General features: G+C 37.7%; 3 protein-coding genes across 7 annotated transcripts in view; 2 read left to right on the plus strand and 1 right to left on the minus strand.

Annotated features, from left to right (window-relative positions):
• Positions 1-9,786, plus strand: part of JAM2 (junctional adhesion molecule 2) — a 112,725-nt gene extending 102,939 nt beyond the window's left edge. Inside the window, exon 9 of one of the 2 annotated variants that reach the window (XM_078146516.1) lies at positions 9,694-9,786. Coding sequence is in view for 1 of the 2 variants with exons in the window: in XM_078146515.1 (XP_078002641.1) it covers positions 9,694-9,699 (6 nt within the window). In the remaining variant the exon portion in view is untranslated. The remainder of the gene's footprint in view (positions 1-9,693) is intronic. The other variant, XM_078146515.1, reaches the window with a different exon arrangement.
• ATP5PF (ATP synthase peripheral stalk subunit F6) lies at positions 3,890-10,434 on the minus strand. Of its 2 annotated transcripts, none has more exons than XM_020995876.2 (4): positions 10,306-10,434; positions 8,931-9,101; positions 7,602-7,726; positions 3,890-4,028 (listed from the first exon to the last, which is right to left on the minus strand). In XM_020995876.2, exons 2-4 carry the CDS (start codon positions 9,092-9,094, stop codon positions 3,991-3,993), a joined length of 327 nt encoding a protein of 108 aa, XP_020851535.1. In that variant the 5' UTR covers positions 9,095-9,101; positions 10,306-10,434; the 3' UTR covers positions 3,890-3,990. The 2 variants fall into 2 exon arrangements, with proteins under 2 accessions (XP_020851535.1, XP_020851537.1); XM_020995878.2 differs by lacking the exon at positions 10,306-10,434 and adding an exon at positions 10,138-10,221.
• GABPA (GA binding protein transcription factor subunit alpha) overlaps positions 10,026-27,602 on the plus strand; it is a 64,477-nt gene continuing 46,900 nt past the window's right edge. Inside the window, exons 1-4 of one of the 3 annotated variants that reach the window (XM_020995874.2) lie at positions 10,479-10,970; positions 12,582-12,789; positions 18,671-18,749; positions 25,202-25,346. In XM_020995874.2, coding sequence (XP_020851533.1) covers positions 18,673-18,749; positions 25,202-25,346 — 222 coding nt within the window. In that variant the 5' untranslated portion in view covers positions 10,479-10,970; positions 12,582-12,789; positions 18,671-18,672. Of the gene's footprint in view, positions 10,354-10,478; positions 10,971-12,581; positions 12,790-18,670; positions 18,750-25,201; positions 25,347-27,602 lie in introns of those variants that run through there. The other 2 variants (XM_020995873.2, XM_020995872.2) reach the window with 2 other exon arrangements.

A 27,602-nucleotide genomic window follows, 5' to 3' on the forward strand; every position in this document is an offset into this window, starting at 1 on the left:
AGGGAAAAACACTTCCAGCAGCCAGAAAGAAGGTACTCAAGTCATAGTCAGGATCACACATGGTTTAGCAGCTATCACATTAAAGCAGTGGAAAGCTTGGAATATTATATTCCAAAGGGCAAAGGAGCTACAATTAAAACCAAGAATCACTTACCCAGCAAAACTGAGTATCATCATTCAGGGGAAAAAAATAGACATTCAATGAAATAGAGGACTTTCAAGCATTCCTGATGAAAGGACCAGAGCTGAATAGAAAAATTGACTTTCAAATACAAGACTGGAGAGAAGCATAAAAAAAGAAACAAGAAAGAGAAACCATAAGGGATTCAAAAAGGTTAAACTTTTTACATTCCTACATGGAAAGATCATACTTGTAACTCCTAAGAACTTTCTCATTATCAGGGAAGTCAGGAGTATTCATAGAGGATATGAATGTGAGTTAAATATGAAGAAATAATACCAAAAAAAAAAATGAAGGGAGGGATAAAAAGGAATGCATTGGGAGAAGGTAGGAGAAAAAGGAAAAATGGGGGGAAATTATTTCACATAAAAGATGCATACAAGGAAGAGCTTTTACATTGGAGGGGAAAATGGGGTCGAGGCAATGCTCGAACCTTGCTCTCATCTAAACTAGTTCAAAGAGACATATGTGTGTGTGTGTGTGTGTGTGTGTGTGTGTGTGTGTGTGTGTGTGTGTGTATAAACAAACTCAATTGGTATAGAAATCTATCTCACCCAATAGGGAAGTAGGAGGGGAAGGGGATAAGAGAAAGGGTGAGAAGAATAGCAGATTAAGGAAGTCAGTAGCTAAAAAGCAAAACAGACACCTGAAGAGGAAGAGGATAAAATAAGAAAGAAAAATAAACAGAGGAAAACAGGATTGAGAGAAATACAGTTAGTAATCATAACTGGGAATGTGAATGGGATGAACTCACCCATAAAACAGAAAGAAATAACAGAATGGATTAGAAACCAGAATGTAACAATATGTTTACAAGAAACAGACTTGAAACAGAAACACACACAGAATTAAAATAAGGAGCTGTAACAAAACCTATTATACTTAGGCTGAAGTAAATATAGCTAGGAATCATGATCTCAGATAAAGCAAAAACAAAATCAGACCTAATCAAAAGGAATAAGCAAGGAAACTACATTTTGCTAAAAGATATGATAGACCATGAAGTAATGTCAATACTAAACATATATGCATGAAACGGTATAGTATCTATATTCTTAAATGAAAGCTTAAATGAGTTACAGGAGGAAACAGTAAAACTATACTAGTGGACTTCAACTTTCCCCTCTCAGAACTAAATAAATATAACCATAAAATAAATAAGAAAGAAGTTAAAGAGATGAATAGACTTTTAGAAAACTTAGATATATGATAGACCTCTGGAAAAAACTGAATGGAAATAAAAATAAGTACACTTCTTTTCTCAACTGTACATAGCACCCTCACAAAAACTGACCATCTTAGGGCATTAATACCCTACAAACAAATGCAGAAAAGCAGAAATATTAATTGCACTTTTTGGACCATAATACAATAAAAATTATATTAAAGGGCTTTGGAAACATACACAAAAAACTAACTGGAAACTAAATAATCTAAAACTAAAGAATGAGTGAGTCAAAGAACAATCCATAGAAACAATCTGTAATATCATTAAAGAGAATGAGAACAATGAGACAACATGCCAAAATTTGTGGGATGCAACTAAAGCACAACTTAGGGTTAAACTTACATTTTTTAAAACTTATATCAATCTAAAAAAAAAAACCAAAACCAAAAATCAATGCAGATCAATGAACTGAGGTATGTAACTAAAAAAATAAGAACAAATTTAAAATCTCCAATAAAATACCAAAGTAAAAATCCTGAAAATCAAAGGAGAGATTATTAGAATTAAAAGTAAAATAGCTATTGAACCAATAAATAAAACTGGGGACTGGTTTTGTTTTTCAGTTTTTTTTTTTAGGCAATTGGGGTTAAGTGACTTGCCCAGGGTCACACAGCTAGTAAGTATCAAGTGTTTGGTCTGAGGCCACATTTGAACTCAGGTCCTCCTGACTTCAGGGCCGGTGCTCTATCCTCTGTTTTTTTTTTTAATTGGTTAATTTGATTTTTTTAGAAGAAAAATTACCAGTATCAAAAATAAAAAGGTTAAATGCACCACCAACAAAGATGAAATTAAAGCAATTATTAGGAGCTATTCTGCCCAATCATGGGCCAATAAAACTGACAATCTAAGTGAAATGGAAGAATATTTACAAAAATCAAAATTGCCCAGATTGACAGAATAGAATACTTAAATAATCCTATCTTAGAAAAAGAAATTGAATAAGTCATAAATGAGCTCCCTAAAGAAAAAAAAATCCACAGGAGCAGATGAATTTACAAGTGAATTCTAACAAACATTTAAAGAACTAATTCCAATGCTATATAAACTATTTGGAAAAAATAGGCAAAGGAGTCCTACCAAATTCCTTCTATAAAACAAATGTGATTTGATATCTAAGCCAGAGAGAGAAAAGCAGAGAAAGTAAACTATAGACCAATTTTCCTGATAAATATCGATGAAAAACTTTAAATAAAAAACTAGCAAGGTGTCTTCAGCAATATCTCACAAAGATCATGTACTATGACTAGTTGGGATTTACACTGGAATGTAGGGCTGGTTCAGTGTAAGGAAAGATCTCTTAGAACCAGAGCAAAGTGAAGAAAAAATCCAATGATCAATTCCTTAAAGAAATGAAAAATTTAAAGTCCCAGAAATGTCATAATCAATACCCAGACAGTAGTTCAAGTTTCAAAGATCCAGTCAGGATCACACAAGGTCTGGAATTTTTTATTATAAAAGATTTTGGAATACAATATTCCAAAAGGAAAAAATTATACTCTTAAAATCAAGAATAATTTATCTTTAAAAGCTGAATATAATCTTGTTGGGGAAGGGGAACAAATGTATCTTTAATGGAACAACAGGTTGACGTTGTGCTAATATTCGAATGGGTGAAGAAAAAGACTCGTTCAGAACCTTAATGTCTTCAAAGGGTAGCTAGGAAATTAAGACTAAAATAAAGCATCTTATGGATTAATTCCATTATCAAGTTTTTTAATTAGGAAAAAAAATGGGGAGTAAAAAGTAAATTAGTGTAGTAGAAAGATGGAGACTGAATTTACTATTTCTCATGATTGGGTTGTATAAAAAGTGCATAGAAACATGGAGGAAGGGGTAAGAATGAGCATCAGAATCTCACTCTTACATAAAATAGACCATCATTCCATACCACATTTTGCATTTTGGTTAGAATTTTTTTTTTTAGTAGTAATGTGACTGTCTCCTGGTTAGATGTCCTATAATAATGTTGTCTTGGTAGTAGGATCATGTGTCCAAAGCAATCTTTTATATCAGAAGTTCCTATCCTTTTTTTGTGCCAAAGACCCCTTAGGTAATCTGGTGAAGGCTATGAACCCCTTTTCAGAACGTTTTTAAATGCATAAAATACAAAAACCTAAAAATTAAATCAATTATGTTGAAATACAATTATTGAAACACATATTTAAAAGTTCACAATTAAGAACCTCTGTTAAACATACATGTCTCCACTTTTTCATACCTCATAAGACCTTCCCCTTCCTTGCCCCACCCATGATCCCCTACTTTTACATTTTATGTAAATTGATTATTATTTAGATTCTGATATCAGAGGTGTTAAACTTCTGTTGATTTGAGATGTAACAGAAGATAGAGGCTAGTGGGAGTTACTGCAGGTGCAAAGCTGGGAATGTGTCAACAATGTGTCAGAATTTTAAAAAAAACAAAACAAAAAACCTTGCCCAATCTATCCATATATAGACACACAATTAATGTAATGAGTATTTGGCGAAAGTGAAATTAAAATTTATTGTTACTATGGATTAGTTACACAACTAATTCATGACAAATAATCAAACAGCAATATACACTCCGTGGTTAATCCTCAAGACGAGGGTTTAGGTGCCTCTTCAAATCTGGGGTCTGTAAACGAGGAAAAAAAATCCAAGTTACTAATCTTTACATACATAACAAAGTAAAAAAGAGGGCAGGGAGAGAAATGGGTACTTCTTTGTAAATTTCACCCTGTGCATATAGTATTTGGAAAGTAAACAAACTCCAATTCTTTTAAGTTAGTTCAGCAGCATGAAGAAAAAAAACCAAAACCCAAAACTTGTAAGACTATACTTGACTTCATTCTGCAAGGGATGATAACTTTGAATATTTAGGAAATACTGATATGTATTTTCCACTACTTTAAATCAGGATAAGCAGCTGGACAAGACAAATTACATGAAGAAATCTATACAGGAATCTGTCACAATCTTGAAATCTTGAAAGAATAGAGTTTTTTTGTTTTGTTTTTTAACATCTCAGACAGGAGAGATACCAAAAGAATGGTTAAAAATTATGTACATATTAATCCTGAACCTGACAATTAGTATCCCTGAGAACTGAAGCAAATCATTTAACCACTCTGAGACTCCATTTCCTTATCTGTAAGTAAAACACAAAGGATTGGACAAGATGATTTCAAGGTTCCCTTCCAGCTCCAAATCTAAGATCCAAGGAAAAAGATAAATATGGTCCTGCAAAGGATGTACCTTATGAGGTGCAAGGGGGAAGTCTGATAGAAGCTATTAAGAGAGATAAAGGTAGTATTGCTTCAGAGGAATAGCAATTCTGACTAGGCGTAAGAGATAAATGTTGCAGTGAAGAAAAATTTGAACTCTTGTAAGAGGCTCTCCCAGGTCCCCCAGTTCTAGTAGTACCTTCTCTTCTCAGACTACCTTCTAACAATTCTGTATCTATCTTGTCTTCCCTAGTTACTTTCATGTTGTCTCCTCCATTAGAATGTTAGCATTTTAAGAGCATGGGTATTTTTTTTCGTTTCTTTGTATCCCCAGAGCTTAGCAAAGGGCCTCTCACATAGTAAAGCACTTAAGAAATGCTTGCTGCTTTGACTTTTATCCAAGTCTGCTAAAAATGATAAACCACTCAAGGGTACTGCATACTGATGTCAAGTCATTAATGACAACTCTTTGGGGCCAAATAATTCCACCTAATCATATAATTACATCCAGTCTACAAGGACAGCATAGGGCTTTGTCAAAGGCATTGCTAAAATCTAGGTAAACTATATCTAAAGTATTCCCCTAAACTACCAGTTTAGAAACCATTTTGGTTTTTTTTTAAAAAAGGAAATTAACTTAGTCCGGCATGCCCTGTTTTTGATAAAGCTATGCTGACTTTTTGATCACTACTTTTTCTAGTTGATCAATAGCCACGCCTTAAGACATGCCAGAATGCTGCCCAAATTGAAGTTCACTGGACTATAATTTGTAGATGCCATTCTATTTCCTTCTTTAAAAACTGTGAATATTTGTCCTTTTCTAGTTCTGCTATATCTCTCTCAACCTTGTGGATCTTTCAAAGATCACTAATAGTAACATCAATAACACCTCCCAGTCTTTTCAAGTATCATAGAATGCTGTATAACTTCACCTTACCAAGAGAAGTTCTCTTATTGTCCCTCAAATCTTTTTTACTAATGTCCACACCCCAAACAGATTATTGTTTGGGGAGAAAAAAAGAATCAAAGTAAGATTTGAGCAACTGTCTTTGCTGTATCTTCTGTTATCATTATACCACCTACCCAAAGTAGCAAACCTATTATCTATCTATAATCCTTTTCCCTCACCTATTCAGCTTAACACCAACCCCTACCCCACCCCTGCCTGCACCCCTCTACGAAAGGGAAACTTTGTGGTTATCCTTGGAATTCATAATTAGTCTCATCTGAGGGTGAACTTTAACATTCTGGAATGTGCCACATCTTTGTATTCATCCTTGCCTAGAGATGGGAACTTTCTTTTGTAAAACAGGGAAAGTTCAAAAGTCATCTTTGGAACAGCTAATCCTCTTAGGTGTCTACTTGTGATACCTATTTGGAGACTGACAGAAATCCTAATTTCTGTCTGCTCTGAGGATGAGTTGGTTGTCAAAAGTGTTACTCGACACATTTCATATAGATGCCTAAATTTTGCAGGTGAACTTTCTCATCTTCCCTTTCCTTGTCTAGATACTAATTTATCATAATTAGTTATTTGGAGAAGCATCTAATGCCAAATATGGGTAGGAGAACTGAATCAATTCTCCATTTTAGGAGAAAAATTCCAGAAACCCAGAAAAAAAACATTCATTCTATATTCTCAAAGCTACCAAGTGGAGTCAAAAGATGTGGCTCTACAACTGAGCAACTCTGAACAAATCACTTAAATCTTACAGTACCTCTATTTTCTCCTCTGTGAAATGGGTATAATATTACTTGGCCTAACTCATAGGGTTATTATGAGAATCAAAAGAGATAATGTACATAAATAAAATGTAAATCAACTTTGAAATACTCTAATCCAAGTTAAGTACTATAAATAAACTGTTAACTGAACGCTTAACTCCTGGCACCAGCTAATCAACCAAGAGAAAACAACAACTAAGCTCAAATAAAAATGTCTCTAAAGCAATAAAAACTTTTTTGGCCATGAAAAAACACAACACTGGCTTCTCCACACTATTTTATATCAAGCAAAGGCTTTTATTTTTTTAAGAAAAGAATGCTTTTTGGGCAGCTAGGTGGCACAGTAGATAGAGCACCAGCCCTGAAGAAAAGATGACCTGAGTTCAAATCCAGCCTCAGACCAAACACTTGACAGTTTCTACTTGTGTGACCCTGGGTAAGTCACTTAACCCAATTGCCTAAAAACTAAAAAAAGAAAAAAAAAGAATGCTTTTCCACACTAAACAGGAAAAATGCCTTCAGCCACACAGTTTAATTATATCTTTCAATAGCCTGGATAATCAATCAACAAACATTTATCAAGCACCTTCTATATGTAAGGCAACATGAAACAATCCCTACTCTCAAGTTTACATTCCATCTGGAAAGACCACTAGTATATTTATAAGTATATACAAAATAAGCATAAACAGAAAATAAATTATATCATAATAGGAGGATGAGGAACAAACAAAGGAGAGTAAGGACTGGTCAGACAGGAAGAGAACCAGGAGAAAATATCACAAAAAGAGATAAGGAAGGAAGGAGTAAAAGGCAGGAGTATTCAGGAGGAGGGAATGGTCAACAGAGTCAAATATCTCAAAAGTACAAAAACACTCTTTTCTCAATTTACAAATGCTGACTACATGATGGTCAATTTGCCGCTGTAAATTTCCATAATATAATACTCAAAATACTATAGTATGAAAAAAAATTTTTTTTAAATAAAAAATAAAAAAAATGGTATAGTACACATAGATCACATCACCCTTCTGGAGTGGCAGAGGAATTCAATCTGTTTAAATACAAATCTTTTTGACTAAACAACTTTACTTTTAAAAAATACACCACAAATCTGTCAATAACCAGTCATTTTGAAATCTCAAAATATCTCTGCGCTAACTTTAGCTTGCTCCAATGGAGCAATGAAATATGCTTCCAAATTAAGTTTATACCTATAAATCACTAACCCAGGATTTAATTTGAAAATTAAAACTTACCTTCAAATTTGAAAGTTGGGAATGTATTCATGTCTGCTTTACCATACATCTGCTTAAGCTTGAATAGTTCCCTCTCCAGATCTTGTTGATATTCAGGACCTATATCAACTGGTCCTCCAGCTGCCCTAATGTGCAAAAAAATAAAAATTCATACTATTATTTACACAAAATAATTTTCATTTCACCAAGTAACAAGAGGTCACTGGAGAGTATGTATCTGGGGATCTGAAAATATATTTGGGGGAGGGGAGGAAACCAGGACTGTGATTTTTATCAGTATAGGGAACTCTATTTTAGACCTGGAGCACTGAGACACTGTAAGATCTGCCCATGGTCTCACAGCTAGGGGAGGACTTCAACTCAGGTTTTCCTGGCTACAAGACCAGCCCTCTACCCATTGAACCACATTGTTTTTTAGTGAACAGAGGTATTGTTTGATTTCGAACTAATTGATTTAACTGTTAACACCTGATGTAATACCAATTCAAGAACAAATTATGGCTATTAAGTAAGGAGTACAATATAAGGAAGCTAGTGTGGTATGATGAAAGGAGCAAAGGAATGAAAGTCAGAAGACTTGGCTCTGATTTCTACTGTCTAGCATAGTACCTAGAACATAGTACATTTTTAAGTACCTGAAGAGTAAGTACAAATAGAAAAAAAATACAAATAATTACAAGTTAGCTGCGGAAGGAAGGCATTAATATTTAGGGAATGAGGAAAGGCTTCACAAAGGTACTACTTGAGTTGTGTTTTAAAGAGAGAGATTCTTCCAGGAGGTAGGAGTAAAAAGGGAGTGCCTTTGGGTTGTGCATGAAGACCATAACTAAAGGCAGAGATAGGAGATGGAGTGCAGTAAGTATGTGAGGACCAGAGATAAAGGCACTTTTTCTTCTAAAGTGGGTAGGGTACTAAAATACAAGGAGGATGGAAAGATAAATTAGGGAGGAAGGGTTTGTATAAAGTTTTTCTGGTTCGCCCAGCAGCTGGTACCTTCCCCTTTCAGATTACCTGGTATCTACTTTGTGTGTATCTTGTGCACATACATGTGTGTATACAAACATATAAAAATGTATAAACACATTATTATTTACTACAGATTTCCTTTTAAAAGTTTCACCTGGATTAAGTCTACACCAATTTAGTTACTGAACTACTAAAAATAACTTGTTATAAGGCAGTTATTCATATAAAGTATTCCCTTAAAAGTTTAACAGTTCTACAGGAGATTCTTGTATATTTTAATACATTTGACAATCAAAAAGGTTTTTTATTGCAATCAAGAAAATACACTTTGACTACTTAGATAAATATTTTATTTCTACTTACTGTCTCTTGGATTTATATTCTCTAATCTTGTCTACAAAGAGTTTTTGAACAGGATCAAGTTCCTTGTTAAATGCAACAGCTGTAACACCAATGTTCCTTCGAAAATACACTGAAGTTGCAGACTGAACAAGAGATAAAAACCTGGACAGCCTTTTAAGAGCCATGGTGATCCTAAAGATAAATTAACAGAATGAAACAAACAGGTTCAATGAACGGCAATGTACATCCTAATTATAAACTCAGCCCATTACTCTCATATTTCCAAGATCCTTTCATGTTTAAAATCCCTTCCTTTCAGTTTTTTATGCTCTTAAGCACATAAAAGGCTACAAAGAGTTAGTGTTAGGAACCTAGAAATAAACAATTATAAGGAACTAAAACCTGATCATCAAGATCTAAACCTATCTAGACTTTTCAGCTGACACATACCAGGAGGTGGTCAAGGGTTAACTAGAGGGAAAAAATGAGGTCGAAACATTAAGTGTTAGCACAAACAATCTGTATATAAGAAAACATAAGGATACTGTGGCTCCATTCCCAGTTAGGATGTTAGAGCAGCTATGCAATCGGCATGTTACTATTATCATAGTATTATGATATTCATATTATATTCATAACTATTATCATATTCATAAATATCCAATTACACTTCATTATGCAACTTACCTAAATATGTCCTTTTCTTACTGAATCTATTTCTTCTAAATTCACGTATTAAAAGTGAAAGAACTTTTAAATCCCTAACCACTGCTCTTTATTACAGGTTTAAAGCTAGAAGGGATCTTGATGCCTTCCACATTTTAGAGATGAGGGCTCAGAAAGGTTAAGAGCACTTCACACTCCACCCTACCCATCTCTTCTTCTGCACTTTGCACCAAAGCAAGCGGGAAGCTGCAGGTAAGCCCAGAGCCCCTTCCCTGTACACTAACTTGTCCTGGGAGTGCCCTTGGACCCCCAGTACGCCACAGCCCGCTTTCTCCTCCCGGTCAATACAATCATATATCCCCAGGCCTCCCCAACCCCCACCCAGCAGGCTCAGCTCAGTGAGATTCTTTTTTTCCTCACAAGTGAAGGAGCGCGGCGTGGGACACCAAGGGCAAAGGGCCCGTCCCTTCTCCAGGGGACATGATGCAGGCGGCCGCTCACCTCCCGCAGCTTTTCTGGGGGGCCCCTTGGCCGCAGAGAGCTCCGCACCAGCCTGACCTACCTGGCCCGACCTGGCTCAGTCACAGTAACCTTGCACCCACTCCGGACGCGTCTGCGCTTGAAAGCCACCAGCGTCGTACTTCCGGTCCTTGCTCCGCCCCACTTGGCCTCCCCACCCTCCGAATTGCATTATGGTTCTCCGCTACCACTACAGGCTCTCGCTACTTACCGGAGAGGGAGGAACGTTGGACGCCCGCCGTGACTTTCCTCGACCCAGGTGAGTTCTATGGCGAGTTTTTCGGGAGGAAACGGAACGTAAAGTGCTTCCGGGTCCTGTGACGAACACCCCGCCACCGCCATCTTTTTCTGTCCCTTCTTCCCCCTACCCTTCCTGCCCTTCCCACCCTTTCCTTCTTCCCCCCTCCCACAAGCCGCTCGTGGAAACCATTGATCTGTACGCATGCGCACTGGAGCGCTATTTTTCTCCTGGTCCCCTTTCTAGGTTGTTGTTAATACGTTTAAAGCAGAGCGTAGGAGAATGCATGTAGAAGGGTTCGGGATAGGTGGCGGTCTTGTGGTCCCGTGAACCTCCATTTTCCGAAGCGGGGAGACAGAGGGTGAAGGGCTTGTTCCCCGCGGGTCCGGCTCTGGGTGTCAGGGGCGGAGGGGGGGTGGTTCTAGGAGTTGTAGTCTGGGGCCCGTAAGCGCCTGGCGAGCCGGAGGGGGCGGGGGGTGTTCTGATCTCTGTTTGGGTGCCGGAGAAAGGCCCCGAGGTCCGAGCTGGGCCGGAGCCGTGGCTTTGCTGGGGGAGTCGAAGGAAGCAGAGCCGGAGGCGCCACGGTTGTCAGTTGGCTCCGACACCCTATAGGAGAAAGAGGCTGATTCCCAAAGCGGGTGAGTGGCCCAAGTCAGGGAGGGGCCGAGGCTGGCGAGCGGGGGCCGCCGCCAGGGTCCGGGCCCGGGCTCGAGGCTTTCCCTTTCCCACTAACCGGCCACCGTCAGTGTTTTGTTTCCGCTGGATCCTGACGCGCTGCCTCCTATTTCCGTTTGTGGAGATTGGAGGGAGACGGACCTGAGCGGCGCCTGGGGAGGGCTGGGCTCGGCGGGGGGGCTCTCGCTCAACCCCCTCTTCTCCCCAGAGAACACCCCCAGTTAGCCCTCGGGTCCCCGCCGGGATGTCCCGGAGGCCGCATCCAGGGACACGTCGCCCCACGGAATTCTTGTCTCTCTGAATTCTCCAAAACTTGTCTTCTCCCCACCCCCACCCTCCCCAGCTCCATCCCCTTTCACATCCCCGTCTCCATCCTCCTCCCTCTCCCCACCTCCACTCGGTAATGCCCGGTGCCACTCTCTCTAGCGCGGCGGGGGCAGTCCCCCCCGCCGGTGTTTCGGCTCGTGTCGCCGCGTGTGCACCGGGGCTTCCCGGGGTCCCCTCGCCTGGATTGAGGCAGTTTAGCGTTTAAATCATCCCGGGGCCCCAAGGCTGCCACCGAAACAACTTCTTGTGAGGTGCCCGAGCTTGCTCTTTCATGAAAGGAATGGAGGCGGGTGGTTTTGGAAACTTAAATTGTTTTTTTCCTGCATCCTCTTATGTCTGGAGGCCTATTTTAAGGTATAATCTAAAGTTTACATTATTAACTCCCCGAGGGCAGTGAATCTTTTTTACTTGCTCTTTACCGGTAATTGGAATCTAATGTATCTAATGAGTCCTCTCTAAGCATTTAGCAGAGATTAAAAACCGAGAAAGTTATCACTCTGATATTGTAATAAAGGGTAATTGGATCTCATATTTTAAGATTTAAAGCTGAAAAAAACTTTAAGTGATATAAAATATTCCCTCATTTTATAGCCGAGGTGAGAAAACTGAGACCAGAAGTGGTCAGTTAGGTTATTTGGCTATTGTGAAGCAGGTGTTGAATGGTTATTTAAGGGTAATTGCAGATGTGATTTAGAGGAAGGAACTAAGACCATTTAAAAGTTATTGAAGGAGTGCAGAAAAAGATAATGATTAATTAATTAAGTATAGTTTAGCCACCAATTGTATGCCACGAACTGTAAGAACTGGAGTGACAAATGTAAAAATGAGTCACTTTGAGCTTCGAGGGGTTGAGGGGATGTGGGTGGAATAGAACATATTAACTAATACTAGGATGAAAGTTTTGGTTAGTGAATTAATAGCGATTGTGAGTAGGGAGGAGAGAAGAGAATAAGCATTTATATAGTGCCTACTGCATGCCAGGCACTGTGCGGAGTGCTTCACAGATATTCTCTTATTTGATCCTTATTACAACCCTGTGAAGTAGGTGCTATTATTTTCCCTGTTTTACAGTTGAGGCAGGCAGAGGTTAAGTGACTTGCCCAGGGTTTCACCAGTATTAAATGTCTGAAGCTGGATTTGAACTCAGGTCTTACTAACTTCAGACCTAGGGCTCTATCCATCCAACTGCTTCTGAGTAGAGTCATAATGTTTTCTAATGGTAATGTTGATTTGATTACTGTTCCCAGGGTGAAAAGGAGAGAAGGATGCTAGCAGTCACTGCCCCTTTTGGAATCAGGGCAGATTGCAAAATGTGAGACCCTGTTCTCCCTGATGGATGAAGTATAGTCTGGTGCCCTCTCTATATAGTCCTTGGTTGGTTAGGTGAATTTTCATTCATCCAGCAATCAAGATATCTCAACTTCCAGATGAAGTACCAAAGATGAGTGGATTAAGGTAGGGAAGGAAGGTGTTATTTCTAGGGAAAAGGGCAACTGCAAAGCACAGGATAAATTAACTTTTGATTAACTTTAAAGTCTGGAGACTTTTACTTCACCCTTACATAGCCAGACTTCTAGAAAAACAACTAAACTGATTGCTGCTCTACTGTCTCATCTTCTGCTCCTCAAATCCTTGCATTTTCTTCCCATCTCTTGGTTTCTACAAGGTTACTAATGAACTGTTTATGATAAAAACCAGTGACTTTTCCCTCAGTCTTCATCCTTCATCATCTCTTTGTAAGAATTGACACTCTGGAATATCCCCTTTTTATGGATATTCTCTCCAGGTTTTTCAATTCTATCCCCTATGTATAAGTAAGTCAACAAGCATTAGGTACTTATTGTGTACCAGGTACTGGGCATAGAGATAAAAGAAAAAAAGAGTCTCTGCCTCAAAAAGGAAAGACAACACAAATAGGAGCTGAAAAGTGGGAGCATTGGAGATACCTGCATGAGGGCCAGAAAATGAAGAATGGATGGTCTGGGCCAGGGGTGAGGAGTCTGCTGCCTTGAGGCCACATGTGGCCTTCTAGGTCCTCAAGTTCAGCCCTTTGCCTAAATCCAAACTTCACAGAACAAATTCCCTTAATAAAAAGATTTGTTCTATAAAACTTGGACTCAGTCAAAAGGCTGCACCCAAGAATGTAGAAGGCCACAGGTATCCTACCCCTGGCCGGCCCTTTCCCTCAAAATGTAGTTACTGTAGGAGTAGAGGGAGAAAACAGTTGAATCTGTGGTCTTTAATTATGTGGAGTTTTGAACTGAGATGTCTTCTGTTCTTTTCGTATACATATGTCTCATCAGCTCCCATGGGTTCAACTGTCATCTTATTTTAGATAACTCCTAAATTACCCATCTAGCTGATAGGGTCCAGGCTGATATATATCCAACTGCTTGCAAAACAACCATCTAGATATCTCATAGACATCTTACATTGAAGGTACCACCATCATATCAGTCACCCACCATTAGCAATATCAGAATTACCCTGGATCCTTTCCTCTTAAAATCCCCATATTTTATTTATTGACAGGTCTCATCAGTTCTCTAATATATACATTACACACATACACACACAGACATATGTAATATAGAGATATAAGTTCTCTGACTCCATATCCAGTGCTTTTTCTACTGTACGATGCTACCCTTTTTGTAAGACATAGTTTTGGCCATGCTATTACAGTGCTTAAGAATGTTCAATGGCACCCTATGGCTCTTAAGATAAATATGGCATTTAAAGCCATTTACAATATGGTTCAGCTTACTTTTCTAAAAATTTAAAAATACCAAGTAAGTTGAGCATTTCCATAAATAAACAAAAAAAAGAAACTGTGGAACTATTACATTCCTTTTGCTCTAAAGCAGGGGTGTCAAATTCAAATAAAACTGATCTAGAAAACTACAAATTAAGATTATAGATGTTGCATTTGTATTTATTTTGTTAAACATATCCCAGTTGCATTTTAATCTGTTTCAGGCTGTGCTTGGGAGTTTTGCAGGCTATTTGGGGATGGAGTTTGACACTTCTGCTTTAAAATGTTTAATGAATTAGGTGTCTGACCAAACTAAGCATTCCACAGAGCCTGCTTCAGTTGCCTTCATGGTCTTTGGTTTCAAGAAGTTGTAGCATGTACAGTGTTCACACCCTGGTAAAAAACATCTCAGCAGGCTGCTAAACTAGGCTGATGGTAACAAACCGGGCCTCAAATTCAGGCAGACTGGATGGGGCACTCAGAGCTTAGCCAAGTTCTAACTTAGAGGATTCAGTGGATGACCTTGGTGTCTTCCATGTCTAACCAAGCTCTAAGTACTCCACAGAGTCTGCTTCGGCCACCTTCGTGGCTGCTGGAACAAGTTGTTCTCATCCACCCATTCCACCAGGGAAAGTCTTCACATACTTGGGTTAGACATTCCCCCTAACTCACCAAAGGGTTTGAGACCCCTGGGTTACCCTCATCCTGGTTTAGCCTGTCTGCTAAAACATTTACTGGGGTGTGGCCCCTGTGCATAATACACCTTCTTGGAGCTACAGGTGAAAAGTGGATCAGGTAGACACCACAGGTGGAAAGGAGACTTGAAAAGGGCCTCAGACACATAACACTTACTAGCTGTGTGACCCTGGGCAAGTCACTTAACCCCATTGCCTAGCCAAAAAAAAAAATAGTTCTGTAGAAATTATGAAAGGGATAGTTTCAGAGAAACTCTGGAAGATTCATGTGTGCAGAGTGAAGTGAACGGGACCAGAGCAATTTTTATACTACAACAGCAATTTGTAAAGATAAACAACTTTGAAAGACTTAGGAACTCTAATCAGCAATGATCAATCACAATTCCAAAGGACTTGTAATGAAATATGCTATCTCCTGATAGGTGATAGAGTAAGAGTGCAGATTGAAAAATATTTTTTTTGGACGTGCCCACTTCTGAAATTTGCTTTGGGGGCAGCTAGGTGGCTCAGTGGATAGATCACCGGCTCTGGAGTCAGGAGGACCTGAGTTCAAATCCAGCCTCAGACCAACTTAACGCTTAACTAGCTGTGTGTGACGCTGGACAAGTCACTTAACCCCAGCTGCCTAAAAAGAAAAGAAATGAAATTTGCTTTGTTTGACTAAACATGTTTGTGATAGGGGTATTGGTTTTCTTGCTTCCCTCAGTGGGAACATAAGAAGTGGGAGGCAAATTTTCATGAAAATAAAAATTCTAAAAGAATGAAGTAAACAAAAGTAAACAAAAAAGAAATGAGATTTGCATCAGAGAAAATTTGCTACAAAGAGTTTTTCCCCAATTCCTTTCTAATCTTAGCTTCATTGGATTTGTGCAGAAACATTTAAATTTTATGTAATCAGCATTTTCCGTTTTATCTTCTTTGATCAAATGCTTTTTTTTTTTTGGCAGTTGGGGTTAAGTGACTTGCCCAGAGTCACACAGCTGGTAGATCAAATGCTTTCTTAACAGTCAGTAAGCACTGTGGGATCTTGTATTCTCTATACCTTTCAATCAGTTTTGACTGGTCTCCTGTAGAATATTATTTTCTAAAACTTGTCTGTTCTCTTTTCATACTTTGAGGTATAAACTTGATTCATGTGCAGATTATTATAAAGATTTTCTGGAGATGAGCAAGTTAGTAATTATATTTTCTTGTTCTCCTTCTTTGGTCCATGATTTGTTCTGCAAGTTTGGTAACTGCCCTTCTTTTCAGATACATTGAAAATCAGTTCCTCAGCATCCTCAAAGTTGTTTTCTCCAGCAAAAATTCCTCTGTGGTCCAGCTCCATTCTTCACATCTTACTTTTTACCACTTTAACTTCCTTTTGCAGCATATCAAGGACTGTCATTATACTAGAATACAAATGTAGTGGCTCCACTGTCATTACAGAAAAAAAAAGTTTGTTATAACAATCTTTATATACAAATGTCTTCCATTTTTTTGGGTTTTTTTTTAACCTATTTTCATCCTTAACAGCTTAAAAGGTCCTTTGATAAGGATTTTTGAGGTTTCTGACCAAGCTTTCTGCAAATTTGTTTCTTTCAAATTTGCTTATGACTGCTGCTTTTCACTATTTTCCCTTTGTTAGCCCTCAGTCACGAGGAATTCTTCATATGAAATGAGATAATCCTTGTAAAGCACTTAGAACAGTACCTGGCCCATAGTAATTGCTGTAGAAATATTTGTCCTTATGATTGTTATTATTATCACCAAAGGAAGAGCCTCAGTATATTAAGCCAATCAGTAAAGAGAATAGGGTTCTGTTGCCTAATTTGGAACTTGAGCAGGCTACTTGTGTCTCTAAAAAACAGTACCTTGTTATGGTGCTACCTGTGTCCTCCTTCTGATGTCCTCTGTTTATGACCATTTCAAGGAGGTGGATATGTGTCTTGAATTTGTAATGATGACATGTGGCCTACTTAACCCCTTAGGCCCAAGGCCTGGGAGAAAATGTGGCAGCCTCTACAACCTTTATTTCTAGATCAATAAGGATATAAACCTACCTTAAAGAATTAAAAAATCTCAGTGCTTCATTTTGTACCACATCTGAATACAGCCAACTAAGTTAAGCTATTTGACTCACAATCAGATGAGATAATATCTGTGAAGTGCTTAGCGCAGTGCCTAGCATGTAGTATGTCTCTAATATATGCTTATTGCTTTCCTCCTCTCGTCCACATCCTAAAAATAATAGGTTTATAATCTTTCCCCTACTACTGTTTCCCTTGTATCAACAGTTATATTCTCAGGGCCCAAAATTTACCATGTTTAGTAACCCACTGATTAATCTGAAAAGGACATCAGATAAATATCTCCCTCCTCATTAAAAAACATTATCTCCATCAAAAGAATCAGCAATCCAGTCCTTCACTCAGCACTGTTAATATTTAATGTTATTAAAAACACATACCTCACCAACCAATGAACCTTACTACAAATCCCCAACTCATTCCCTTCAGCTAGCAGAACACTACCCCAGATAATAAAATTCAGAATTTTGAGGCCCAGTTGTAATTCAAAGTATTACAAAACTCATGAATAATTCTTTTTATTTGAGAAAAAAAAGTAGCTTCAAAATGAATTGACCTGAGAGGTTATCAGGTTCAGTACCTTCATTCTGTACATGAGGAGACTGAAACTCAGAAAAGTTAAATGATTGGTCCAGGGTCATCCAGGAAATTAGCAGCAGAACTGAGACTTAATCATATTATAACATCATATATTACTGATGTTTTAGAAGTGCAGTAGTCTTTATCTGTCTCCTGTCAACTAAATCACTGAGCCAGATTATGTTTCTTATACAGTAAAGTCAAATCTGATTTGAAAAGAAGAAAAAGCATGGAAATTGAGTCCTGAGTTCATTTTAAACCTCTTTTGAAGCATAATCTTCTCGAAGCCTGTACATACCTCCTTTTCCATAAGGTTTTTCTTTCAGGAATAATGTACACTATTGTCATTTTTTGCCTCAGAAAAAGATATTGACTTGTGAGATTTGAAAGGTGCCTCCTTCCTTAGTAAAAATGCCAAATGTTATTTTCCCTGATTTTAGTTCTCATCATGAATTGCATACCACCCTAGAATTTGGATCTCCTTGATAATAAGATACAGTACCAGGCAGATGCTTCCCAGGAACGTTTTCTGTAACCAGTAGGCGGAGAAAATGGGATGGTCAAAAATATAATCATAGCTTACTACCCCCATAGACTTTCCATATATAGAAAGCACTACTTTATTGGTAGGACCTTGGTGGCATCCAACTTGTAGGCAAATAGAAATTTCTTTTTTTAAGATCACTAGAAAGCAAGGTGTCTAGGGGGAAGGAGGGGGAAACACATATACACTCTGTTCCTAGATTTACTACACATATGGTTTACAATCCACATTGATAAAATCATAGGTCTTAGAAATATTGAAATGAGTGTTATTTTGGGCAGCTATGTAAGGCACTTAGAATCTAACCAACCAAAAAATTCTATTTTATTAAAAAAATGTTCTTGTGTATTCAGTGATGATATGAGTTTTTTATCTCCCAAAATATGAATCACATTTCTGAATTACTTTATGTACTTTTATACCTATCCCACAGGATTGTTGTGACTAAAATGCTTTGTAGACTTTAAAGGACAGATAAAAATTGAGTTATTGTGATTTAAAAAATTAGTGTCTATCCAGTGATTGACATTGCATTTCAAATGTAGCTAGGCTAAGCCTCAGGTAAGAAATATTGGAGGAAATGCACATTATGATCTGGTTTATATTTTCAGTCTCTATCAGCAGTTCTGTAGTGTTTAGATTTAGACTTTAAAAATCTAACTATTGCAGGACCGTTCTCTTTTTTTTTTCCCAGCCATGACTAAAAGAGAAGCAGAAGAGCTGATAGAAATTGAAATTGATGGAACAGAGAAACAAGAATGCACAGAAGAAAGGTACAAATTGTATTAATCTTCATTTGCATCATTTAATGTTCCTCACTGAAATCAAACCAAAGTTTTTATTGACTAAAAGCAGCACAGGGTTTATTTACTGGTTTGTCTCTTGATTAAATAGGTGGTGTGCTATAGTGTATAGAAAGTTGATCTTGTAGCCAGGAATACTCTGAGTTCATGTCTTGCTTCTGACTAGTTCAGGTTTTGTGACCCTGGTCATATTACTTAACCTCTCAGTTCTGTAGACAACTTTCTAAGACTACAAGTTAACAGAGAAGGAGCTGGCCTGCATTCAGAGAAAGAAATTCCTCACCAGGCCTCCCTGTATACATCTTAGTGGTTCAGAATTACAAGTTGTATTGGTTATGCTCCTTTCTGCCCCCAGTTTAATTATGTGGGGCCTTTTCCCTCTTCTCAAAAACTGACTACTTTATTCAGAAAATTTTTAACAGATCTGCTTTCAGAATGTATTTATAAAATCTGGCAAGTCTGCTGAGTAGGTAGCTGCTTCTAGGCTTTTTTGTTCACTATATGATTGAAGATAGGGCTTATCAAATGACAAAAACTAGATTGTATATTTCTAAACAGTAAGTATTTGATGTAAAATGTGAATATGCAGTCATTCAGTTTTAAACTTTTATCTGCAGTGTCTTCTTTCTTATATCCCATTGGCTATTTCCCAACAAAAACAAAAAAAGATGAAGCTGTGTTTGGCAGTCTGAAGGATATTTTTAACGTGACTTATTTTTCTCCCTCGTAAATTTGGTGGCTCATTCATAGATCCACAACAGATTTTCAAGCTCTGGATTAAGATTAAAGCAGCATATTAAGATTCTATATCACAATTTACCAAAAACAGAAACCTGGATTCTCAGTTCAGCTTGTTACTGCCCTGCTGTTTAACCTTGATCAACTTTTGGACCTTAGTTTCTTCCTATGCAATCAAGGGGCTAGACCAAATCAGGGGTATCAAAATGTAGCCCATGGACTGCTTGCAACCCATAACACTCCCTAGTGTGGCCTAAAACAGATGAAAATGTAATTGGGAAAGATTTAACAATAAGCAAATAAGCAAAAATACAATAAAATATAGATAATATTGAATTGTAAAATATAAGTCATAATTGTCCTATAGGCATCTTTTTGTATGATTTATTGCCCTTGTTTCTATTTGAGTTTAATAACCATTGAACTAGGGCTTTTTTGGTTCTGAAATTTTCTGGTCCAGACTAGCTACCAGGGACAGATTGGCCCCTAAATTCACAATCTGGCAAGATTGAATCATGCAGCAGATAATTAAAAAAAAACCAAACAACTTTTTACTTCTTACTGAGGAGGGAGGAAAGGGAGAGAGAGAATTTGAAACTCAAAAGTTCCAAGAAACAAATGTTGAAAATTGTTTTTACATGTAATTGGAAGAAAAATATTACATTAAAAAACCTTTTTACTGAATATAAGTAAACAGCAAGACTAAACACAGGTGCAATTCTTCATGTCCTTTCTAAATGGAACATGCTTGGGTCATGGACATAAGCAGCTTGATCATTCTGAGGAGCTCCTACTCTTTCTAAGGTACAAATCTCAGCAATATTCTCAGCCATATACACATAAATAGTGGAGGCTGGTTTGAGCAAATCAGGGGTCTTCCAATGATCTTTCAGTCAGTCAACAAGCTTTTATTAAGTGCTTACTATGTGGCAGATAAGCTCTGCAGATAAAGAGAGAAGTAAAGCCAGTCCCTGACCTCATGGGCTTCACATTCTAATGGAGGAGCAACCTGTAAATAACTAGGTAGGTATAGGATATTTACAGGATAAATGAAAGACAATCTTAGAGGGGAGGGAATTAGCAACTAAGAACATTTCTGAGAACATTTGATATAAATGTTAATTTCAAGAAGGCTTATCTCCATTCTAGTTGTTGATGATAGATGACTACAAATGAGCTAAAAATCATTAATGCCTTGTAGCTCAATCAGCCCCTTAGGGGGACCAGAGCCTAAGCAAAATAAATAACACCTGAGATATCCCACCAGTTGATATTAGTCTCATTTTTTTATTCATACCAGGACCAAGACTATATTTCATGCCTAGGAATAAATAATATAGACTTGGGTTCTAAGTGCTCATAGATAAAACACGCAAGGGGAAGAGTGCATAAGGCACACTCTCAGCAAAGGAAAAGAAGTGATCAAAGCCAAAAAATATAGACACCCTTCAAAGTCAGAACAGCTGTGGTGTTACCAAATCATAAACATGAGAAAGTCACAATAGAACTGGAGGCCATTCAAAGATGGCCCCAGGATGACAGCAGCTGGGAACAAAAAACTGGCCATCAGGACTCAAGATATGTCTGTGCTCAAACATCTCCAAAATATAAAATCTGAAAGCAGAAACTAAGGGTGTCTGATTCTCTTGTTTTAACTTATCATATGGCCTGAGATGCTATCTCTCTTCTCACTCTTCTACTGGTCTCCTGGCTGTCAATCAATAAACATTTATTAAGTGTTTACCTCTCTTAAGATATTTACCCATTGAACTTGCTCTTTGTCAGGTCACTGTATAATGATTCTTAAATTTCTTGAGGGTCTTGTTGCCCAGCCCTTAACTAGGCAAAAAAAATTGGGTAACACCTCCCCCAAGTAGTCAGAGTCTACTATCCTTCCTTTCAGTGTTAAGCCCCCCTGTTGGCTTATGGGGGCTGAAAGCCCTCTCTTGGCTCTCAGAGAAATGATTTGCCTCAACTTTCCTGGGAGAAAGGTAAACATGAAGTGAAGGGAACAGCGTGCTTAAGCCAAAGTGGATGCTTTGAATAAAGAAAATGATAGAGAGATGGCCATAAGGAAATAGTCTGTTTACAGCATTATTCCATCCAGCCAAGGAAATATGTAGTCAATGCCAGAATACACACATCAGCAAAGTTCTTCGAAAAGCCCTCCTTGATGGTCTAGTCATTGAACCTTCAGGCTCCCAACCACCCGATGAAATCCATACTAATAACCCACTCAGAAGACTGTCCAAGCAACCCATGCTTCCAAGAGTCACCAGAGACAGAATTAAGTTTGAAGAAACAGCAAAGAATACAAGCCCACAATAAATGGAACCATCTGAAAATGAAGCACTGGAGCAGATGAGTGACCAAATCTTCACAAGGACCAGAACTAACAGTTGCAAGGAAAGGAGCCCATTTGAAATATTGCCCTCATAAAGGATCTTGGCACCAGTAGGCCCAGGCTTAGCACCTTTCTGGGCCCTACCCATCTTTTTCATGTCTGCTGTGAGAGTACGATTCTCAGCAACATCGTCAGGGATATGGTAATGCTGAATACTAATAATGGAGTCTTCCAATGGTCTTTTAATCATTTAACAAGCATGTATTAAGTGCTTACTATGTGGCAGGTATGGTGCTAAGCTCTGAGGATAGAGAGAAAGACAAAAACAGTCTTTGACCTCACGGGCCTTATATTCTAATGGAAGAGACAATGTGTAAATAACTAGATACATACAAGATATTTACAGAATAGATGGAAGGCAGTCTGAGAGGGGAAGGCATTAGCAGCTGGAGAGAACAGGAAAATCTTAGAGAAAGTAGCAATTAAGCTGAGTCTTAAAGAAAATTAGGAGAACCAAGGGACAAAGGAGAGAGGGCAGAGCCTTACAGGTATGGTATACAGCTAGCTCAAAAGCAAAGAAATGAGAGATGGAATGTTGTGTTCAAGAAATTGCAAATAGGCTGTGTAGCCAAATTGTAGGGTGCATAGAAAGGAATAAAATGTAGGAAGACTAGAAAGAGAAGAAAGGGTCAAGTTATGAAGAGCTTTAAATGCCAACTAAAGAAGTTTATATTGGATCCTGGAAGAAATAGGAATCACTGGCATTCATTGAACAGAATGGAAACATAGACCTATGCTTTCAAAAAATGACCTTAACAGTTGAATGAAGGGTAGATTGGAGTGAGGAGAGACTTGAGCCCAGTTAGAAGACTATTATAGTCCAGGTGAGAGTTAATGAGAGCCTAAAAAAAGGTGGTAGATGTGTGAGTGAAGAGAAAGGGACATATATAAGAGATATTGTAAAGGTAGCAAGACAAGATTTGACAATAGATTGGATGTGAGGAGAAGGTGAGAGTGAGGAGTCAAGAATCAAACTGAAGTCTAGAGCCTAAGCTAATTGGGAGGATGGTGTTTTCAATAGTAATAAGGTAGTTCAGAAAGGGGGAGGTTGGGAAGGCAGGGCACCGTACTGAGTTCCATGTTAGACATGTTGAGTTTCAGGTGTCTATGGGACGTCGAATTTGAAATATACAAGATACAAGAGGCAATGGAGGATGTTAAACTTGAGGTCAGACAAGAGACTAAACAAGGTTGAGGGTAACTGAGAGGCCCCCAAACCTGTTGGTGAATTAAGGGGATGTCTACCCCAAGCATGTGAAGACTTCCCGGGTGAATAAGAACAGTTTGTTTGAAGGATCATGAAGGTGGCTGAAGCAGGGATTTTGGAGCTATTAGACCTTGGTCAGGCATTGAAGATGCCAAGGTTGTCCACTGCATCCTGGACCATTGCCAGCTGTCTTGACTTTTGTGCTACTATTGGACTTTGATGACTCTGGAAAAAAGAGTGAGGCTGATGATATGTACAGTTCTGCCTCACTTAAATCCAATTCATTCATGAGTCAAGACATCACCCTCTTTGAAAACGAAGGACAGATAACAGTATGTACACCTGGAAATCATGTAGAGATTGACAATTGGTGCAAGTAAGATGGAATAGAGCAAATGGAAAAGAGGTCCCAGGACAGGACCTTGGGGAATACCTGCAATTAGTGAGAACAATATGTATGAAGAACCAACAAAGAAGACCAAGAAGTAAGTGTTGGAGAGGTAGGAGGAGAACCGGGAGAAATCAGTGTCATGAAAACCCAGAGAGGAAAAGAGTGTCCAGGTGGAGAAGGTAATTAACAGTATCAGGGTTCAGGTAGCAATTAGGATTAAGAAAAAACGCTTAGATGTGGCAGTTTAGAGATCAGTAGTAACATTAGAGAGAACAGTTTCAGTTGAATGATGAGGTTAGAAGCCAGATTGCAAAGGGTTGAGGAGTGACTAAGAAGAGAAATGGAGATAACTGGCATAGATGGATTTATTAAGGGGGTTAGCCAGGAAGGGAAAGAGACTGGATGATAGGGGGACTGTAGGATCAAATGAGGTGAGGCATGGCAGCAGGGAAGCAATCAGTAGATAGAGATTGAAGATTAGAGAAAGAGTGGGAATGCCCCAAAGGGATATAAATAAGTATTTATGTTGTATACACAAGTATCATAGAAGATGGAATGTGAAACTGGAACAGGAGAAATACAGACAAAGTACTCCCAAGAACATTTGAAGAAAGATAATTGTAAGCTATGGAGCTATGAAAGGGAGGCTTCATGGGGTAGTAAGTGCCTATGCTGGAACTTGCATTAATTTAATTTCAATAGGCATTTATTTTCCTTGTGATATCTCTTGTATTTTGCTTTATTTAACTTTTCAGTCATATTTGTTAACAGATAATAGATTTAGAGTTAGGAGGGACCTTGGACCTTGGTAATCTCCTGATCTCTTTATTTTATAAATGAAGAAATTGAGGCCCATATACAGACTACAGGATTGGGGAAATAGTAATGAAATTTTCCTGGAACAGAGAGGGTGGGAAGGGATGTAATTTGAAATAAGGAAAGGGTTCAGAGTTCAATGGCAAATTGTTGAAGACTTTGATAGCCTAAAGGCATTTATGTTAAAGAGTTGTCACTAAAAGTTTTCTATTAGAGAAGGTGTAGTAATTCTTGCAATTTCACATATCTCTGAAGAGTTTTAGAGAGGGGAGAAATTGAAGGCAAGAAGATCGATTAGCAAACTTTCTTATTAATGATAAGTGATGAATGTCTAAATGAAAGTAGTAGCTATATGAGTGAAAAGGAGTTACTGGTAACCTGTGTGTTGTAAATAGAGTACTTTACCAGAATTCCCCGTTCTTTGACTTTGTCAAATATATTTACTGTGTTCATTTTTCTAGGATTTCATGTTCTTAGTGATGAGGTAGTCTGTTTAGTAAATTGATGATTGTACAAGTTTTTAGTGACAGTATTTGGGCTGTGTGTCTATTGAAAGTTGATATAGTTTATGTTACTTTGATGCATTTGTATTGCGAGGGTCTACATTCAGATTTTGGGAAAGGAGTTAATCTTTCTCTACAAAAAAACTCAAGTAATTTAAAAACAGGATGCTTTATTATCTAAATGTAATATTCCCATTACATATATATCAAGAGGGAGGTGGGCACAGATACTTATTGATAATTTGGGAATATTTTAAAATACATCTTGGACATTGCTGAGTTATATCAATAAGTTAATATTTCTTTAAAGTTATTTTCTCAACAAGGAATTCAACTGTTAACCTTTGTATCCTTTGCATTTAGCATTGTAGAGCAGACCTACACTCCTGCAGAATGTGTGAGTCAGGCCATAGACATCAATGAACCAATAGGGAATCTTAAGAAACTACTGGAACCAAGACTTCAATGTTCATTGGATGCACATGAAATTTGCCTGCAAGATATTCAGGTAAAGTAAAAAAGTATGGAGTTATATTTGTCAACAATTCGATTTTACCTAGAATACATGAATGAATTTAGTTTCTTCTTTATTTGTGATGAAGAAAATATGGTCTTTTTAGTTATTTTTTCCTCTGATATGATTGAATTATTTAGTAAATACTGATCTAATTCTGTTAAAGATATTAGCTGCTAATATTACCTTGAAAATCTTTCCCTAACAAATGACTTCTAATTTTCCACCAATCCATGTTTTTCAAAGTGTAGAGAGACCATATAACTTAACTGAAAGGCACACTGGAAAAAATACAAGAACAAAATGAAGTTTAGAAGGGGACACAGACAAAGATAGCGTTGATGCTACCATATTAATTTAATGTTTACTTTGGGAAAATGCTGTATGTGTTAGAGTCACAGTTTTGTAAGTAATTCTCTTTTCTTTGCTTGTGGAAATATAACTATCAAGTTCATAATACAAAAATCTCTCTTTTTTTCTTCCAAGTATATTGGATTAAGACCTGGATCTAATCTAGGCACTGCCAGTAGGCAGGTAGCTTTTTGGCTATGGGCAAGTCATTTAATCTCTCAGTGCCCTAATTTCCTCATCATTAGTAATTTCTTTTAACAGGATTTCACCTGTAGTAGAACTATAACAAATTATCTTTGATATTCTTTTATAGGTCATATCATTTTGAGTAAGGAAAGTATTTGTGTCCTATTTAGGCAGCAGCCTATATAGGATGAATTAGCTGAATAATTTTTCTTAAGGACCTTTAAGCATGGTAGCTAGAATTGATCACTATCATTTAAAAAAATTTTTTTTTTACTAGGTAATGGGGTTAAATGACTTGCCCAGGGTTACACAGTAAGTGTCAAGTGTCTGAAGCCAAATATGAACTGAGGTCTTCCTGACTCCAGGGCTGGTGCATTATCCACTGTGCCATCTAGCTGCCCCACTATCATTCTGAGACTAGGTCTCTATCACATAGTTTCCTGAATTATTTTGGAGTTTATCCTTTACAAAAAAGATCCTGGTGTAATGGAAAGCTGCCTTGAAAGTCAGGAAGATCTGAGTTCAAATCCTTTCTCTGACACATACTGGCTATGTGACCCCAGATAGGTCTTTTAAAATCTCAGAACTCAAAGCCACTCCAAGACTATAATTTGCATAACATTTATAACAATAAAATCATAGATCAAGAAAAAAAAGTCTTGTCAATTCATTTTTTTTTTCCATGCTCCTTTTACTTTCCCCCCATTAACTTAGTTGTTTCCTTCATTAGGACTCCCATCTCAGTACATCCCAAGGCAAGAGAAGGGCATTTTTAAAAATTTTCATAGAAGTCAAATGCTTGGTTTGGTAGAAGGGACAATTCATAATGAAACTAGGGCCTTCAATTATATGAACATAATTACTCATGAACTGTCCTCTTTATTTTCTTGTTAGTATATGTAGTTATTACATGCAAGCCTAAAGAAGACATCCTTGCTTCTCTTTGTAAAAGATGAGAACATAAGTAATCTTAAAATGCATGAAATTTACATTTTGAAATTTTAGTGAAAGGTACCTTGACTTCTGATCCTCCACAAAACAAGGTCATGGCAACATGGTTTGCCTTGGTGTACAGGTTGTTACAGTATGCTTTCAAAATCCCTTAATTCAACCTTATGTAGAAAGACTGAAATAAAGAACCTCGAAGTTTGGTTTGGTTTGGTTTTTAATGAGGCTACTTCAGAAGTTACCGATTAAATTGGGGAGACTTAGAGCAGGAGAGTGGAGTAAGATGTTATGAGAAATCTCATTTCACCTTTATCACCTCAAAAACAGCTCCAGATATGCCAATTGAAACAAAAGGAAAAAGAAAAAACAAAATGCTTGTAATAAAAATTGCCTCACAGAAAACAAAAAATACGAACCGAGGAAATAAGGAACAAGAAAAATACCTCCAACATGAAGATAAATATTAAGAGTACAAGGTACACAGGAGAATATACTGCAATAGAAACCCAGAACAGAATAAGAGTAAGAGGATGTGGAAAAGGGAAGTGGGGAATAGCATCAGAAATGAAACTGGGTCTATCAGAAGCAATTTCAGTCTGTGTAATGAACTCAAGAAAATAATAATGGTAATAACTAGCATTTATAAAGCATTATAAGGTTTGCAAAGCACTTTACAAATATCTTTTTTGATCCTTATTATTATTCCTGTGTTAAAGTTGAGGAAACTGAGGCTAAGAGGATTTAAGACTTGCCCAGGGTCACATA

Source organism: Phascolarctos cinereus, unplaced genomic scaffold (assembly GCF_003287225.1).
Source record: "Phascolarctos cinereus isolate Bilbo 61053 unplaced genomic scaffold, phaCin_HiC Scaffold_726;HRSCAF=1367, whole genome shotgun sequence".
Lineage (NCBI taxonomy): Eukaryota > Metazoa > Chordata > Mammalia > Diprotodontia > Phascolarctidae > Phascolarctos > Phascolarctos cinereus.

Coding starts and splice junctions, on each gene's coding strand:
- ATP5PF (XM_020995876.2), bottom strand. CDS start 9,094: ATGGCTCTTAAAAGGCTGTCCAGGTTTTTATCTCTTGTTCAGTCTGCA. Junction 7,727..8,930: donor GAATATAAATCCAAGAGACA/GTAAGTAGAAAT, acceptor TTTGCACATTAG/GGCAGCTGGAGGACCAGTTG. Junction 4,029..7,601: donor CCCAACTTTCAAATTTGAAG/GTAAGTTTTAAT, acceptor CCTCGTTTACAG/ACCCCAGATTTGAAGAGGCA.